This window comes from Schistocerca nitens, chromosome 2, assembly GCF_023898315.1.
Source record: "Schistocerca nitens isolate TAMUIC-IGC-003100 chromosome 2, iqSchNite1.1, whole genome shotgun sequence".
Classification (NCBI taxonomy): Eukaryota; Metazoa; Arthropoda; class Insecta; order Orthoptera; family Acrididae; genus Schistocerca; species Schistocerca nitens.
In genome coordinates, this window is record NC_064615.1 from 408,960,374 (window position 1) to 408,980,478 (window position 20,105).

General features: G+C 41.1%; 1 protein-coding gene across 1 annotated transcript in view; it reads right to left on the reverse strand.

The window, feature by feature from the left end:
* The window catches only part of LOC126236263 (WD repeat-containing protein 13-like), a 76,521-nt gene that overhangs the window by 18,189 nt on the left and 38,227 nt on the right, over positions 1–20,105 (reverse strand). The window contains exons 7-8 of the mRNA XM_049945415.1: positions 17,122–17,265; positions 15,328–15,506 (exon numbers count right to left, since the gene is read on the reverse strand). Coding sequence (XP_049801372.1) covers positions 15,328–15,506; positions 17,122–17,265 — 323 coding nt within the window. The remainder of the gene's footprint in view (positions 1–15,327; positions 15,507–17,121; positions 17,266–20,105) is intronic.

Here is a 20,105-nt window from a genome sequence, read left to right on the forward strand (position 1 = left end):
CGCCAGAAATGCATGACAAACGAATTTGTGGCTGAAAATTGGAATACATGGGCTAGACCCCATGACTATGTCTTCTGAATGGCTCCCTGTAGGCGCCGCTCAGCAACACCAGTACTGGAGGAGCAGTATGAAATTCAGAAGTCATCCGCATACAGAGAAGGTGAGACCGATGGCCCAACAGCTGCTGCTAGACTGTTAATGGTCACTAAAAATGAAGAGACACTCAATACAGAGCCCTACAGGACCTCTTTTTCTCCTGGATATGGATGAAACTAACGGAGGCACCAACTTGGACAAGGAAAGTACGGAGCGACAGGAAGTTTTGGATAAAAATCAGGAGCGAGCCCCAGAGACCCCACTCATACAATGTGGCAAGGATGTGATGTCACCAGGTTGTGTTGTATGCTTTACATAAATCAAAAAAGATGGCAATCAGATGTTGGCATCTGGAAAAGGCTGTTCGGATGGCAGACTCAAATTCTCAGTGGTAGAGCAACCCTAGTGGAAGCCGCCGACATGGAGCCAGTAGGCCAAGTTACTCCAGGACCCAACCCAACCACAGACACACCATACGTTCCAGCAGCTTACAAAGCCAAGTTGGTGAGGCTGATGCGCCAGTAGCTATCCACATGAAGCGGGTTCTGACTGGGTTTGAGCACCTGAATGATGGTGCTCCCCCGCCATTGCAATGGAAAGATGCCACCGTGCCAGATCCGGTTGAAAATGACGGTGAGATGTCGCTCGCAGTCATCTGACTGTGGATCTGATCCAGCCCAGGACCTGTGTTGGGGCAATGTGCAAGGGTGCTGAGAAGCTCCCACTCTGTAAATGGGGCGTTATAGGGTTCACTGTGGCATGTAGTGAATGAGAGGACTTTCCTTTCCATCCACCATTTGAGGGTGCGACAGGCTGGGGGGTAGAGGCTCGAGCATAGTGCTCAGCAATCTCATTTGCATCGGTAGATAACACCTCCTTGATGTTAATGCCAGGGACACCTGTTGGGCTCTGGTACCCAAAAAGATGTCTGATCTTTGTCCAGACTTGGGAAGGTGACGTATGGCACCCAATGGTCGACACGTACGTCTCCCAACACTCCTGTTTCCATCGTTTTATAAGCTGGCAAACGCAGGCATGGAACTCCTTAAAGGCAATTAGGTGCTCTGGGAAAGGGTGCCACTTGTCACTGTAGTGCTTGCCAATGCTCTTAATTGCCTCAGTGACTTCCAGCAACCATCAAGGGACTGTCTTTCACTAGGGGCACACTAAAGAACGAGGGATAGTGTTTTCCGCTGCAGAAATGATTGTTGTAGTGACCTGCTTAACGACAACATCGATGGCACCGTGTGGGGGAGATTCAGCTGTGACAGCAGAGGTGAAGGCTTCCCAGTCTGCCTAGTTTAAAGCCCATCTAGGGAGGCATTCGTGGGTATGACACCAGGGGAGTGAAAGGGAGATGGGGAAGTGGTCACTACCACACAGATCATCATGTTCTCTCCAGTGGATAGATGGGAGAAGGCCAGGGCCGAAAACTGAGAGATCAATGGCTGAATATGTGCCATGTGCCACACTGGAATGTGTGGGGACACCCGTATTTAAGAGGCAGAGGTCGACCTCCCTACCTTGGCCAGTAAGCAGTGCATTAAAATCTCCCAAAAGTAGGAAAGGTTTAGCGAGTTGATCAATCAGTGCAGCCAATACTTTCAGGGGTACTGCACCATCTGGAGGAAGATATTAATTGCAGACAGTTATTTTCTGTGTCATCCTTATCCTGACAGCCATAGCTTCAAGAGGGGTTTGAAGGGGCACAGGTTCACTACATACTGAGTTCAGGACATAGATGCAAACTCCACCTGACACACTATTATAGTCGCTATGGTTCTTCGGAGTATTTTTCTTTTTAGGTTTCTCTCACTGCTCCTTAGGTTTGTCCAGCTGGGAGGGTTTCACTGATTCACTCTCAGGGACTGAGGAGGACTGTGAAGCCCTATGACCAGCTACCTGTGGTTGCTTCAGCCACTGGCGGGTGTCAGCTTTGCCACTAGTAGGAACCTGGGAAGGGAGAAGGGAGTGACCTAGGGGATCCCTTCCTGACGAGAGGAGCCGAAGAAGACTGACGCTTCTCGGCTGAGACGTGGGGACTGATGTCCCTGATGGTTGGGGGGGGGGGGGGGGGCGTTGCTCCTGAAGTATGTGGAACAAGAGCAACAGGGAGGGAAGTGCCCCCACCATTAAGGAGGCAGGTGGAGTGTGAGGGCTCTGTGAGCCAACTGTACAAGGTGAAACAGAAGATGATAGAAGTGTTGTTGTAGCGACAGCAGAGGTTGATGTCATATGCACAGTGTAGGTCAGACAGTCCTGGGTTTTGTATTCCATTATTTTTCTTTCTTTCTGGAGAATCCTGCAGTCTGGAGAGCAAGGCGAATGGTGCTCTCCACAGTTGACACAGATGGGAGACGGTGCATGGGGAGTACTGAGATGTGAAGGACGTCCACAACCCCGACACATGCCGGTGGAAATAAAGCGGGAAGACATATGGCTGAACTTCCAGCACTTAAAGCACCACATTAGGGGAGGGATATATGGCTTTACATCACAGCAGTAGACCATCACCTTCACCTTCTTGGGTAATGTCTCACCCTCGAAGGCCAAGATGAAGGCACCGGTGGCAACCTGATTACCCCTTGGACCCCCGTGGACTCGTCGGACAAAATGGACACATCACCGCTCTAAATTACCGCGCAGCTCATCGTCAGACTGCAAAAGAAGGTCCCTGTGAAATATGATACGCTGGAACATATTGAAGCTCTTATGGGGTGTGATGGCTACAGAAACATCCCACAGCTTGTCACAGGTAAGTAGTGCCTGTGACTGGGCAGAGGATGCTGTTTTTATCAAGCCCTCCACTTCCCCAAACTTGTCCTCCAAATGCTCCACAAAAACTGAGGCTTCTTGGACACGAAAAATTCCCCATCAACTCTCGTACATACGAGGTACTGGGTTGAACAAGCTTCGCTGCCATCCTTAGCCTAGCATTCCTCCCATTGTGTGACCGGACAGGGGAGGGGAGGGTGGGGGTGGGGGGTGTAGGACAATTTGGGGGCATATTTCTTAGCATTGAAGTTAGACTTCGACCACGGTGTTTGACCACCAGCAAGAGATGACAAACTACGCTTCCTGGCATGTCATCCATCCTGATGCCACACACACTGACCAGGGGCCCTACCCATGGGTGCCACCCAGCCGCAGCAAAGGTCACCTAGCAGGATGGCCACTGCTGGGAGTCCCAATGCCCCAGGGCGATGGGCATCTACTCCTTGGGGGAGTTAATGGCACAGGCATCAGCAGAGTGATCCCTGTGTTGCCTGGGGGCTATAACCAACAGGGTACATGGCAGCCCGACCACAACGGACTGGCTACCATGCTGGGTATCAGGTGCAAACGAGCTAAGAAGTCCATTAATCGTCGACAGCATGGAAAGCAATACTGCACAGAGGATGGAGGAAAATGCACCCAGGAGGGTGACCTCGCCCAACAGCTGGAGAATCACCAGAAGTGCAGATCTAAGTCGACGAAGGATGCAAGAGGTCTCAGCACATGGACACTAAGCAACCTTGTAAGGCACCCTTTCCCAATTGGCTCACTCTTTGGGAAAATTTTGAAAAACAGAGGTCAAACCCAACAGGGGACCATCACATAAAGGACAAAACATGAGAGACTCCTTTTAGTCACCTCTTACGACAGGCAGGAATACCTCGAGCCTATTCTAACCCTCGGACCTGCAGGGGGAGATTCAGGACGGAAAATACCCACCATAGTTTAATAACAAAATCCGGAAAATTCTGAGGAAGCAAAGACTGTTGCACACTCAGTCCAAAAGAGGGCATGCAAATGACGACAGGCAAAGATTAGTAGAGTTTTGAGCACCTGTGAAAAGCTACCACCATCTTGGCTGAAGATCTGGTGGAGAACCTGAAAGAAATTCTGGTCCTATGTAAAATCACTAAGCAGGTCTAAGGCTTCAATTCAGTCACTCGTTGACCAGTCTGCTTTGGCAGTAGAATATAGCAAAAGGGATGCCACAGTTTTAAATTCCACATTTAAGAAATTGTTCACACTGAAGAATCATACAAATGTACCATTGTTTGACCATCACACAGGTCCTGTATGAAAGACATAGTAATAAGCATCCTTGGCATAGAGAAACAACTGAAAGAGTTGAAAACAAGTAAGTCGCCAGGTCCAGATGGAATCCCAATTCGGTTTTACAAAGAGTACTCTGTGTCATTGACCCCTTACTTTGTTTGCATTTATTGTGAATCTCTTGACAAGCACAAAGTGTCAAGCGACTGGAAAAAGGTGCAGATGACTCCTGTATATAAGACGGATAAAAGAATGGACCTGCAAAATTACAGACTAATATCCTTAACATCTGTTTGCTGCATATTCTGAGTTTGAATATAATAAATTTCCTAGAGGTCAAAAAGCTCATGTCCACGAATCAGCATGGCTCAAGAACATCGCTTGAGCGAAACCCAACTTGCTCTTTTCTCAGATGATAATCTGCAAACTATGGATGACGGCAACAGACTGATTCCATACTTCTAGATTTCCAAAAAGCAATTCGACACGGTACCCCACTGCAGATTGTTAAGAAAGGTATATGCATACGGAATGAACTCCCAGATATGAGACTGTTTGAAGACTTCATAAGTAATAAAACCGAGTATGTTGTCCTCGACGGCAAGTGTTCACTGGAGGTGGGGGTAACATCATGAGTGCCCCAGGAAAATGTGATAGGACTGTTGCTATTTTATTCATACATAAATGGTCTCACAGACAGGATGGGCAGCAATCTGCAGTTGTTCACGATAATCTGATAAGTGGCAGCTTGCTCTTAATGTAGAAAACTGCAATTTAAGGAGATGAATAGGAAAAACAAATCCATAATGTTCGGATACAGCATTACTAGTGTTCTGCTTGACACAGTCATGTCATTTAAATATCTGGGTGTAATGTTGTGAAGTGATATGAAATGGAAAGAGCATGTGAGGATTGTGGTAGGGAAGGTGAATGGTCGACTTCGGTTTATTGAGAGAATTTTAGGAAAGTGTGGTACATCTGTAAAGGAGACTGCATAAAGGATACTAGTGTGTCTTATTCTTAAGTACTGCTCGAGTGTTTGGGGTATGGACCAGGTCAGATTGAAAGAAGACATCAAAACAATTCAGGGGTGAGCTGCTAGATTTGTTACCAGTAGGTTCGATCAGCATGCAAGTGTTATGGATATGCTTTGGGAGCTCAAGTGGGAATCCCTGGAGGGAAGAAGACATTATTTCGAAGAACACTACTGAGAAAGTTTAGAGAAACAGCATTTGAAGCTAACTGCAGACAATTCTACTGCCACCAAAATACATTTCACATAGGAACCACAAAGATAAGATAGGAGAAATTAAACAATGAAAAATCCAGGATGGAATGTAACAATATTATGAGAAGGAAAGCCGCAGGTAGGAACAACAAAAAGACTCTCACAATTATAGCTTTCGGCAATTAAGGCCTTCATCAACAACAGACACACATACATGTGCGCGCACGCCCGTGCACACACAGACACAGACACACACACACACACAAACGACTGCATTCTCAGGCAACTCAAACCACACTGCCAAGTGTGTGTGAATGTGTGTGTGTATGTGCATGTATTATTGATGAAGGCCTTAATGGCCGAAAGCTATAACTGAGAGAGTCTTTTTGTTGTGCCTACCTGCAACTTAGCATCTCCACTATATAATGAGTAGCAACTTTCCTTCTCATATGAGAAATTAGGACTCATAGGGAGGCATATAGACAGTCGTTTTTCCCTAACTCTACCTGTGAGTGGAACAGGAAAGGAAACGATTAGTTGTAGTACATGGTACCCTCCACAACACATTGTGTGGTAGCTTGCAGGGTATTGATGTAAATGTAGACTTCTTTGGCATTGTTTCACACAAAGACAATTGAAAATGTTTTCAAATTCAATCCAAAAGTTGGAAAGACCATGATATCAGCTACAGAATCAGCTGAAGAGTTAGAGCTACTTAAAGAAAAAATCAGTATCAGGAAATTTACTAAATTTTAAAATGTTAGTTATTTCTCCAATTTTAATTAATTTGGAAAAGGATGGTGTTTTCACTCAGTCAAAATACAAGATGATTACCAATTTATTTTATGACACTTCTGCAACTTATTTAGAAACGTGGACTTCTCCATTTCAACCTCTGAAATCATTTCATTGGATAACACTGTTTCTTGGGCTGAACTTTTAAACTGTCTGAAAATTCTTAAGACAGTAGATTCAGGTGCAACATTACAAACAGATGAAGATGTATTGTTTGGTGATGTAGGATGCATGAACAACATTATAAACAAGAAACTTGAGAAATGGGAAAAAGCTAATTTGGAAACAAATAAGAGATAGTGTGATGTATTCCATACACTTAAAAGCGCACGTACTTCATATAAAAGTATATGAGATGCTCGTGAGTTTTACACAAGCCTTGTGGAAAGGGTATTTTCAACTGTTAATTCCCTTTGGATTGATGAGAAAAACTGTTTTACCACAAAAACTATTGAAGCAATTGTAATAGTTAAGACTCATTATCAAGAAATTATCTGCAAGGAGTTCTACAACCTGCTGTTAACCAATTCAAAGTTTTTGAAAGATTTTAGGTCTTCTGATAAATACAAAGTTAATGGCAGTGTTCCTGATAGAGTAGTTAAATGGCCTATGGATTTTTGATACCTACATTGGTGTTCATTTGTTAGAAATCATTCTATTAATTTCTCAACACTTTGAATTATAATCAGTTCTTGGAAAAACGATGAATTATCATATGATACAGTGCCATTACAAGCATGTTTTGAAGTGTCTTGTTAAAATATATGCCTTTTTATGAGTATAAACTGAAGTTTTCATTTATTTTAGTAAAGCAATGTAGCCATATATGTACAATATTTTCTTTCTGTCAAGTGCCTGTTTTTTCCGCATGCCCCGTTTTTCACAAGAAAAATCTGGTCATCCTCAGGTAATTTCATGTTCTGGCATCACCCACAGGATGTCAGCCACCTATCACCCACAGTCAAATGACATCACAGAATGCTTTAATAAGATGTTGACAGATATGCTCTTGATGTATGTTGCTGAACAGAGATTGGGATACAATATTGCCCACCACGACATTTGTATACAATCTAATGAAGTGGGACACTAAAGGCTTCACATCATTCTCTTTGTTCTATGGTCACGAGAATTAAAGGGCAATGTATACATTGTTCCTGTTTCAACCAGATGATACTCGGGATGACTACATGAAACGACTCATCATCAGGATTGAAAGAGGATGACAGTTGCTTATGAAACCTGGACACCCAGGAGAAAGACTGAGAGCACTGTCACACCAAGCACCAATCAGTTAGATACAGCTTGGGAGACACGGTATGGATTACTACAGCTGAGCACAAAGTGGGACAATCAGAAAAGTTACTAAAGTGATACTCTGGGCTATTCACATCCTATGTTGCCTGTTGAAAGTAGAGGATTACGACCCTTCACGAATAAGTGTAGAGATGTCATACATGTCATCCTTATGCAGCCCTACTATAGCTCTGAAGCACAGACAGATAGTGGGAGCTTTTCATTCAAGCCATCTGAAGACCTGGTCAATGACAGGGAAGCTTCGATGGGAAGGGCTACCTTTGGTAATCATCACTGGGGAAAGGATATAATAACATGATCAGAAAGTGAGGATCCAATAACACTGCCATGCAGAGGACCACTGACAAGCTTTAGATCCATGGTGCTCTAGTAAGCTCCAATGAGAACTTAGGAAACAACAAGTCACTGTTTCTCCACAAAATGGAGCAATACTTCAAGCTGTAGTGCATGCAGTGGTTAGGCCCACTGGCTGATATACTGTGGGTCACCAGTTCAAGTCTGACCATTCGTAATTATCTGTTATTAGTTTTTATGATTCCTAGAAGGTTCTCGAAATTTCTTATCTTTGTGTTGTTTGTACATTCTGGAATATTCAATGTCTGTGTAAATGGCAGCATTTCCCATCAAGGAGCTCATTTCTGTCCTGACCGTACATTGGTGCTCGTAATAAATGTACTTTCAGTGCTTACTTCAGTTTTGCATGTCTCTCATGACCTTGCTTTCGGATTTGGGCTTGATTGTGGTTACAATGTGACAATATAACTAATGTGCTCATACTTTTCACATGAGTTTAATTAACTTATTGAACACTTCCAGTGGACAGAAAACATATATACATCTATAGTTTGTTCATTCACAGTGGATATTTGTGTCTGTAGCATTCTTCAACTTCTAGCTACTGGGAGCAATAAATTACAGGCCTGATGATCTTACATTACTGTCAGTTAATACTTACTTCACTAGGCTGTAGTGATCATCAGTTAGCACAATGTATTCAAAACAGCCAGAGTCCTTGGAAGACGTGGTATAAGACCTATTTTCCAACCTCTTAAGAAGATAAAGCAGACACTGCATCTTGTATCCTTTAGATTTATAACAACTCTTGTGGGTGCAGAAGCAATTACATTGGTCAGTCCCTCATACCATTTCTGACTGCTGTGCAGAACATCAATGGCATATTAAAAAATCGATAACTGGAGAAATCTGCAGTTGTTGAGCACAATTGCACAAACAAACAAAAGATATTGTTTGACAAAATGAAAGCTGTTTCCCAGGCTCCTATATACCTGGATTCTGTAATTAAAGAGGCTATAGAAATAATGTGAATGTGTGAGAAGAACTTCAACCATGACAGCGAACTCTCCATGTGACACCATCTGTGACAGAGCAGTATATAATTACTGACCAGTCACAATCTATTTATGGATTACATATGACCAACACAGCAACAGTTAGTCGTTCTTGACAAAGACAATGGAGATAATCATTGAAAGCTTGAGGTTTTTATCCTGTATTTATGTGGAAAGTAGTCTGAGAATGTTTTATATAACAGTGGTGTTATGAAAGAAGATATTCCTCTGGCAGCAAGAGCAAACATGTGGCTACAGCAGGATGGAGCTCCACCACATTACGCCACCACAACAGGAAGTTACTTAAAGCAGGTGTATCCAGATACGTGCATTGGGTGACATGGACCAATTTGCTGGCCAGCAAGATCCCTATACTTAAACCCACTAGATTTTGTCACATGGAGGAGCTAAGTTTACAGCTCACCTCCCAAATGGAACTTATAGCCCACATAGCTGTTGCCACTGCAGACATCCAAAACATGGAGAGTATTTTTTGAGAATAAGCTTGAAGAGATGATTGAGAAATGCAATACTTGCATTCAAGCAAACAGTACAAATTTCAAACACCTTTTTTAAATGTGATTGTTGTCAACATAAGAGTTACAAAATTATTGTCCTCCCTATAACCAAGCAAAAGCTTTTCTTATTTTGTGTTTCTTCCCATTTGTTCCTTCTTTTTTTGTTTACAATATTATTTAGTACAGAAATCTTAAGTTACTTACTAGTAATGACGCAATTTAGAAGCTTATACTCATTTATTTGTAACGTGATATGGTAGGGTTTGTTGTACTGTACTTGCAATAAACCACCGTAGACTACACAACCAGTAAATAATATAGTAAAATTTTACCTCAATGTAAACACCCAATTGTCTAAACACAATGATAAAATACTACCAGCCAGATGTAAGACTCAAACCCTGAGCCCCAAACACTAAAGTAGCGCGCATAGCCCCAGAGTCTTGTCAACCAGAACATTTGACTTCGGTTGGGATGATCAGGTGTGACAGACCAATAGGCTCAACCACCGCACGTGTGGCAAGGTATGTCATCCGATGACGTCACATGCTCAACATTTGTCATGCACGCCTGGAGTATTTCCCGACATTTACGAACCCATGTGTCATATTAAATTACTTGCCTCAGCATCATCTATGTCACTCTGTTTTTTTTTTAATGTTAATAAAAATCACCCTGTATATTGTTGATAAAATACAATTGCAATAAAGATGTCAAAATCATCAGCACACTCCATGACAATTTATTTGTTTAAATCGATTATAAGAATGGCGCCATGCAAAAGACAAGTCATCATAGGTACGCCATACAGGAAGATGGACTAAAATATCCTACAAGAGCTTTTTCCGCCTTTTCTTGGATGTTGCATGTTTCAATGCATATGTTCTCTGTAAAAAATTTGGTGATGGAAAAAACAAAATGGAATTCACGATTAGTCTCCGTGAAAAATAAACTCTCTCTTTGCATTGCAAGATCATTTGTTGGGCGTCCATCTTAAATACCATCAGTGACTTGTGTTATAATATTCTACCAGATATTTCACCAAGCACAACAAAGGTTTCCTGTTAGCCATTTCTGACAGATCCAACTACTGCAGAGTCAGCTTCATAGCTCCCAGTTGGTTGCATAACTCAAAATGATTTGTGGATATAGAATTAAAAATAAACTTCACATGGACATCTTAATGTTTTTAAAGAAAAGTAAACCCATCCACAGACCCCGGCAGATGTATCAGTACCAACTGATCACCTTATCACACACTGCCAGTGAAATCACTGGATACAGTACAGAGTGATGTAAGGTTCAGAACACTGCTCTTCTGGCAGTTGTCAGTTTTAGTGACCTGGAGTCATTACTACTCAGTCAAGAAGCTCCTCAACTGGCATCACAAGGTGAAGTGCACACAATCCCAGCCCTCCCACCAAAGAAAAATCCCTGGCAGTAGTGCAAATAAAATCCAGGTCCTTTGAATGGCAGTCAGTGCTCTCACACCTAAGCTATCAAAGTTGACATCTTAATTATGTAAGACACATACCGTATTTACTCGAATCTAAGCCGCACTTTTTTTCCTCTTTGTAATCCAAAAAACCGCCTGCAGCTTAGAATCGAGGGCAAACTAAGTGGAAGTTCTGAAAAATGTTGGTAGGTGCTGCCACAACTAACTTCTGCCGTCGAATATATGTAGCGCTACATAGGCATGCTTTGCAGGAACAAAGATAAATACTGGCGCCAAAACCTCTGCGTCAGTAAATACATTAATAAAAGGTGGAAGACGAGATTTTTTTCTCCGCCCCGAGTTTCGACCACTGCATTTTCATACATTATCCAACGAAGTAAATACAAATTCCGTATTGTTCACCTTCGAATGTAGCAGCATTTCAATGTACTACGAAAATCCGACTGGCAAGGCTGTTTGGGATGTTTGTCAATATGGCCAACTCTACGTTCTGAATTTTTTCCTATCTATGAGAAGAGATGGTTGCTATTAGGAACTTTTATGAATTGTGAATCACATGCACTATTCTCTTCATCATAAGAATAATACGAATATAAACAGTTTACCATGTATTCTTTCGTGTTTGCTGATATCTCATTTAAATCCTGTCTGCCTAATAAACTACGAAACTAGAGTGAGACAACAGTAAACGCAGAAGAATATACATATCATGTCAATTTCATATTCGTATTATTCTTATGCCTAATAGTGATACAGTCAGAAATGAAGCACGGCAATTGACTAGATTTTTAAATCTAAGATGACTAATTTCTGTGCAGAATGTAATGTACTAAAGAGGCGTCTGCAATAATTTTCAAACGGAGAAAAATTTTCACTAAACTCTCGTTCAGAACATCTTCTATCATACGCAGTGTATTATTTGGTTCTTGTTGATCATTATCAAAGAAAGCAGCAGTGTACGTAACAACAAATAGCAGTCTCTTGCCATTGTTTTGCTAATGAGTCAATTCCTCTCTTTTTTTTAACTGTTAGCTGCGGTAGCGTGCACAAAAGCAAGTCATGGCGCCGGCGACAGGTCGTAAACACTCATTATCAGAATGTGACAAACAATGCATGATACAGTACAGTATGCATTTTCAGCTTAGAGTGACATAAACACCTATAACAAAGAAAACGGCACTTATCAAATCAAAGAAAAATAAGCAATCAATTCAAACCAGACGAAGCACGTGAAAAAGCAAGGGTACCCGTATAAATACGGACGAAGTGCCTGACGCATTACAATGGATGGCTACCTGGTAAAGCTTAAGGGGCTCCGGAAAGGCTCAAAGTCATGAAAAGTTCAATTTTTACTTTTTTGCGTTTTCTGAATCTGCGGACTATTACCTTTTAATAGATATATAATTTATTCAATTCCGAAGACTACAACTATTTTTAATTTTTTTTTGAAATGTGTTCTACATGGGCGTGATCCACTGTGGCGCTGTTAAACTGCTGTCAAATGGTGTTATTATTAACGTCCGTGTTCATCAGGTACATTTTAGTGATGTGAGATAAAGTATGTGTTGTGGCTAACCTGTGATGGTTCAATATATATCGCTGGTGTGATTGTCGATTGTTTCATGTTTATTTACTCTGTCGTTATCTCGAAAATATTCGTAATTAATTCTGTTTCTTGAGTCTCTGTTTTGTTGAAGTATAATAATGAGTAAAAGTAAAGTTATTAGAAATCCTCTGAAGGCTTTTAAGAAAAGGAGAAATGTTGGAAAGCCAAAGGTATATGTTATTACTGTAAACAATAAAGACGATGAAAATCCCCAACATAGCTTGTGTCCCAAAGAAGAAGACAGTTGGTGTAAATATAACAAAGGATTGCTAACTGGTGAAGTGTACACTCATAAGCATAGTCTGCCTCATGCAATAATGGAGGTGATAAAACCTATTTTCAGAGACTTAGCAGCACCTGAACTGTTGAAAAAATGTATTCACGGAAAAACTGAAAACCCCAATGAAAGTGTAAATAGTGTTATATGGTCGAGAATCCCCAAGACTGTATTTGTTGGAATAGAAACACTTCACTTTGGTGTGTATGATGATGTTGCGACTTTCAATGATGGCAACATTGTAAGGTGCAAGGTATTTAGAAATATGGGAATGAAGATAGGTTCTAACATGGTACGAGCGATGCTTGCTTTAGACAAGGAACGCCTTCGGGCTGCAGACAGGGCTGTAAAGAGTCTAGAAATACAAGCAAGAGTAAACAGGAGGAGGAACAAGAGGAAGCTGGAGGAGGAGTTTGCAGAGGATGAAGATAATCTATCCTATCGACCTGGAATGCACTAAAAAGTTAATCCAATCTTTGTCACTCGATTCCAAAACTTTTATTTTCTCATACTAATTACATGTTTTCTAAGGATCTTCCAAACATATTTGTTTCAAACTTTCAGTAAATGTTACACAGTACCTTCTGCATAATTTAACACAGCCTTTTTCCAAAAAACTGTATATTTTTGAATATATAAATAAAAAATTGCAAAAAAATGTTGTGAATTTTCATTACAATTGAAAAAAAAATCATCTTTCATAACTGAACTAAAATTTTGTAAAATCCCTGTGTTAAGTTGTAGCCGATATTCCAATAAATAATCTGTAAAAAGTTCAACTTCCTACCTCAAATACTTTGTGAGGAAAGATGTAATTTATAAGCGTTATTTTAACATTGCAAGTATAGGGCGTTCCGGAGCCCCTTAACTGCTAAGCTTACGACTCGAACCAAACTACTGTAGCTGTATCATCATTCAATTGACCTAAATTGTGTCTCATATTACAATGGACCAACTTTGTTTCGATTCGGATGTGCGGCCTAAAACTTTTCTTTCTCCTTGAATTTCGAGTCTCAAATTTCAGGTGTGGCTTAGATTCAGGAAAAAATTTTTTCCTTTATTTCGAGTCTCATTTTTCAGGTGCGGCTTAGCTTTGAGTGCGGCTTACATTCGAGTAAATACGGTAGTTCTTTTATGTGCTGTACCATCTTTTAAAATATTCACAAAGAAAATGGTCTGCAAGTATGTGAAAATACAATACAATCTGCTGCATTAGTACATTTTATTCATTCCTAATATGTTTTAATTTCAATTTATAGATAAAAATCTACACATAACTGCTTTTGTGAAAGAACAAGGCATGTGGTGCAAGGGTGCCAGCCTCTACAGGGGAAAACTACCTAGTCAGGCTTAGGCACTCACACGTAAAATGTCTACTTGAGAGTTTAGGTGAAACCAACAGGCAATGAAATAATTCTTCCGGTTTTGAGGTAAACAATCTAGCTTACTTCCCAACAAAACCCTTTTGGATAAATGAGAGAACTCAGAGGAATATCAATTAACAGTTCTGCTGATTCTATTGCGTACCTACCATAGAAACTATGACAGTGAGGTGAAAGATTAGTGTATATAATATAGGAACAGAACAAAAAGTCACTAATATTAATGTGAAGTACCTGTCCCTCCTTCATGTGATGAACAATGTCTAGATTGTCAGAGACTGCCTGAAGACACTAAGAAGAGCCCAGATCCAAATATCACCAGCCAGAGTTTACACCAATAACCACCTTCAGTTATTGGATGCTGTACTGCTTGAAACTTCAACTTTTTTTTTTATTAGGTATTTTCAAACACTGGAAAATCCAGGATGGAATAATGATTATATTATAGATTCCTGCTAACCATATAGCACATTTGTGGAGTCACAGATAGGCACAAGAGAAAGACTATTAGAGATGTTTGCTTTTTGCCAGAAGGATTTCTTCTGAAAAACACACACACACACACACACACACACACACACACACACACAGAGAGAGAGAGAGAGAGAGAGAGAGAGAGAGAGAGACATATTCACACAAATGCAGCTCACACACACTAGATCACTGTCTCTGGCTGCTGAGGTCAGAATTTTTTGTGATGTTTATAAGCAATTCTAGTAAGTGTGTCACTGCACATTGATAAAACACTGTTCCATACATTTTAGTAACAACAAACAATGTACTTAACCTGGCAGCAATTGCAAGTGATAGAAAGCATTTACTGGGCTCAAGTAGACTAGATCATACTAGTTTCTAGACATCTTTGATGTTTGAGAATCATTATTTGTTCAAACCAAAACTGCAATTAATGATTTTTGCAAAAAAGTTATTTTTTTTCATTTTTAACTAACTGTTAGCTTACTGAGTTCATTATGGTGCTCTGAGTGCTCATAACTATTAGCATGGTAGGTTTTATTTACTTTTATCCATTATGGCACTGTAAAATGAACAATAGTGACTGTAAAAACAACTATGAAATAAATAGAATTTTAATAAAAATGGCTTCGTTATTTTATCAGTGAAATGAGAACGTTTCTCTGAGAAGGATATGTACATAAGTGCTAGTGACAATCAATTTTTAAGTGTATATTCTGATTGTATGCAGAAGAGAAGCTATTCAAGAAGTTATCAATCTCATAATTAAAACTGTATGCAAATACCTGAAAAGGCAAACAACATTTGCAGCACAGTTGACAAGAAGTGTTGGATCTCTCGCTTCCCGACTGATCCATGCTCGCCATGAAATGCAAGTTATAGGGCAATTCTCTGCTACTACAATACGACGACATTTACTCAAACGACCAGTAGCCAGTTCAAACAAGAAAGATACTATCACACCCTGTGAAAGCACACACCAACATAAATTTGCAATACAATGTTACATAAAGCTATAATACACGTAATAAATGGTTTAATAAAGTTACACTCACAAGACAGAAGCAAAACTATAATATGATTACAATTACACTTGAAAATAAATAATAATGCTCATTATGTAGAGGTTAAGAAATGGTTAATTATTAGACACTCACTGTAGAAAGGGGGAAACGAAAGACATTATGAGAGGAGGATGGAACACTCAGATATGAGACTGGAAAGGGGGGGGGGAGAAAGAGGGGGGGGGGGTGTCGCTCACCAACAAACAAGGGAATATAAATAAAGGGAATGGCAATATTTGAATTTCTGAAATGAGAATGCTTAATGCTAGTTAACAGATTTCTAAACAACACCAAATAAGAGATATCTGACCACAGAGGCACAGAGGAGACAAGGAATATGGGCATTAAAAAATTATTCTCATCATTGTATTACAGACTTCTCTAGTTAGAATACAAAGCAATGAACACAATAAAACTTACGTTATGATACAAAGCCAATCCAAAAACAAAGGCCAAAACAAAGAATAGTATAGGTGGGCAGAAAATACAGAAAAGCCTTGTTAGAGTAGGGAAGGACATCTTGTACAGTTGATGTTTGTCAGCTTTTGCATACTGCAAATTATATTACAGCATTATCGCCATCTACAGAACACAGATTTGTACAACTGTGGACTGTTTATGTTATCCACAGTACAAGATGACAAACCTTCAATAACATATAAATCTTTACTTATCCTTTCCACCTGACATAGGAACTAGTTTTGAAGTTCTGAAAGTTAGAGGTTTTTTGTCTGTTCCCCCCACACTACTGATTACATTTGTGTCTATTGGCCAAGCTGTAATTGCTCCATTTTGGCAGTTGGTATGTATGTGTTCCTCTTGAAATTTTAGATTCTGAAACAACAGGTACAGAAAACAACAAATGATAACGTAAGGTGGTTGATAGAAAAGATTAGGACTCTAGGATCAAACACACAATTTATGTAAAAGTGGCCTAACAGTTTAGGAATATTTTTGCTAGTAATATGCTGTCTTTAGTCAAAATATAGTTTCCTGTTTAAGTCTAATGCATTTTGGAGCTACCACTCCATTGTCAGGGACTACATCAACGTTTTTGGACATTATGACTGCTCCATCTTATCACAAGCACTAAACCGAAACAGATGTAATGCAAAAAAATTCCTTTAATAAAACTGCGTTGTCGTTCCAAAACTCATTGAACTTATATAGGAGAATAAAATATTGTGACTGAAGCTGATATATTAGTGGGAAAAAAATCTGCAACTATAACCTACATTCACAGACAGCCCTTGAAGAAACGTCTTTACAAAATGTTGCCTTATAACTGTAACAGAGATTGCTAACAGAACACAAGTGGCACAGAATCCACTGCTCAACAGGGCAAGCAAACTACATCGCATAATATGCTGAATGTACTTAGATTGTGAATGGCATGGGTAAGGATTGCATACTGAAATTACATGAGGAGAGTGAAGCTCATGGAAGGTAATAAAGCAGGTAAGGATCAAAGGATATACTTTGTAAATTGAACATTAAGAGCATTTATTAGTATACCTTATCATTTCCTGCCCAAAGCATCTGTCCACTGGAATCAAATGCCAATCCTAAGACTTTGCCTCCTAGCTTGCTGCTACCACCTCTTGGATAGATGCCTGTTGATACATTCAGTACCTCCATCATACCTCGTGAATTACCAGCCTAAAGATTTTATTAAGAAAAATTTCTGTATGTCACTGCTTGAATGAATGCTCCAGCACGCACTCACACACACACACACACACACACACACACACACACACACACAATATAATGATGAGCAATCCACAGCCATGAAATAATGGACAAATATATATAAGAAATTGCTGGATTTGCAAATTTTTAAATCTAATTAAAGATATCATGTCTTTGTCTGAATCAGAATACAGCTTCTCTTCCAACTTTCTGATGATTCACTTTTAATCACAGTAAACAGTGTTCAGAAATGAAAAACTGCAGTATCCCTAGAACCAATTCTATCAATTTTCAATCATCAGTAACTGAAAATCCTCCCAAGAATTTCAAAATTATTTTGATTCCTTTGATCGTACTAATTCCCTAAGCCCTAATACAGTATATGGTACATTGGGAAGTGCTACCTGCCAAGCACTTCACACTGCTTGTAGAGTATGGCTGCAGATGTAGCTGAAATCCAATTGGTAAATGTCCTAGAGTGATGAAAATGCTTGAGAACTGGTCAAACAAGGATCTTTGTCCTCTTCTGTATGTGAATTACATATCTGTAGGATGCCTCCAATAAATATGAGTCTAGCAATGGCCTTCCCATGGCGAGATTTAAGAGGTTGTTCCACCTTAAATTGCTTGGACACTTTGACATTTTAAGGTTGTGACTGATACTTCTGAAACTAACCATGATGTTAAATGATATAAGATTGTTTTGTCTATGTACACACATATTACCAATAAAGGAAAATACAAATTGCTGCTTACCATAAAGAAGACATGTCAAGTTGAAGACAGGCACAATTAACAGACACTTACATACAGCTTTCAGCCACAGTCTTCATCAGTAAAAGAGAGACACACACCATTCACACACACAAGCAAGCACACCTCAAGCACATATGACAGCCAACTGCAGCATCTCGGGCCAGAATGCAGCATCATGTGGGATGCAAACAGCAATCTAGAGGATCTGGGGAAGAGGAAGGGTAATGGGAGGGAGAGGGGGAAGGGGAAGGGATGATCTACGGGTGGGGAGAGAGACGAATGCTGTCTGGTGGAGTGTACAGGGCCTGGAATGTCAACAGACACAGCATCGAGAGGTTTTGGGCGGGTGGTGGTGGTTAGTGTTTAACGTCCCGTCGACAACGAGGTCATTAGAGACGGAGCGCAAGCTCGGGTTAGGGAAGGATTGGGAAGAAAATCGGCCATGCCCTTTCAAAGGAACCATCCCGGCATTTGCCTTAAATGATTTAGGGAAATCACGGAAAACCTAAATCAGGATGGCTGGAGACAGGATTGAACCGTCGTCCTCCCGAATGCGAGTCCAGTGTGCTAACCACTGCGCCACCTCGCTCAGTGGTTGTGGGGCATGGAGGTGGGGAGAAAAAGGGCAAAAAAAGGAGAGGAGCAGGAATAGATGAGCAGATGCATTGGCAGAGGGCTGCAAATTAACAGGGTGGATGAGAAAGGGGGTAGAGGGGGGGGGGGTGGGGGGTGGACACTATTCGGTAAAGGGTGTGAGGACAGTAAGTTACAATAAGTTAAGGCTGCTGCTGCTTTGTTTTAGGCACTTGAGTAGGGTTGTTTTGAGGGAGGAGACCAAACAGCGAGGTCATCGGTCTCACGGGATTAGGGAAGGACGGGGAAGGAAGTCGGCCGTGCCCTTTCAAAGGAACCATCACAGCATTTGCCTGCAGCGATTTAGCGAAATCACGGGAAACCTAAATCAGGATGGCCGGACGCGGTATTGAACCGTCGTCCTCCCGAATGCGAGTCCAGTGTGCTAACCACTGCGCCACCTCGCTTGGTGTAAGTTAAGGCCGGGATAATTACGGGAGGGGAGAATGTGTTGTAAGGATAACTCCCATCTGTGTAGATCAGAAAAGTTGGTGACGGAGGGAAGGATCAAGATGGCTTGGGTAGTGAAGCAGTCATTGAAATCAAGTGTGTTGTGTTCAGCTGTATGTTGTGCCATAGGGTGGTCTACTTTGCTCTTGGCCACAGTTTGGCGGTGGCAGTTCATCCTGGTGGACAGTTGGTCAGTAGTCATACCGATATAAAGAGCTGTGAAGTGATTGCAGCAGAGCTGATAAATGATGTGGCTTCTTTCACAGGTAGCCTGGGCCCTGATGAAGTAGGAAAACCTGTGACAGGGCTGGAGTAGGAACTGCTAGGTGGGTGCCTTGGGCACATTTTGCACCTGGGTCTTCCACAAGGATATGATCCTTGTGGCAAGGGTCTGGATTGAGAATGGCATAGGGGTCGACTAAGATGTTGTGGAGGTTAGGTGGGTGATGGAACAGCACTTTAGGAGGGACAGGAAGTATCTTAGATAGGATGTCCCTCATTTCAGGACATCATGATAGGTAATCAAAGCCCTGGAAAGGATGTGGTTCAGTTGTTCCAGACCACACTCTCTTGCGGCTGGTTCTTGGAGATCTCACCAAGGCCTTTACAGACAGGCACTATGCCCCAGACTTCCTCTGCAAACAGATCTTATGTGCCATTTCCCCTTTCGCCCCAAATCCTCCCACCACCTCAAGAACCAGACACAGGAATGTCCCCAGTACCACCCTGGACTGGAACAATTGAACTACAGCCTTCGCCATGGCTTTAATTACCTATGATGATGCCCTGAAATGAGGGACACCCTACCCGAGATATTTCCATCTCTCCTAAAGTGCTGTTCCATTACCCGTGTGGTGGCAGACAAGTGTGGTGTCTCTTTAGTAGACCTGTTGCACCTTTTAAGTGTTCTGCCAGTGAATCACAGTCTTTGGTTTGAACTACCCACAACACTATCTACGTGATCGTTC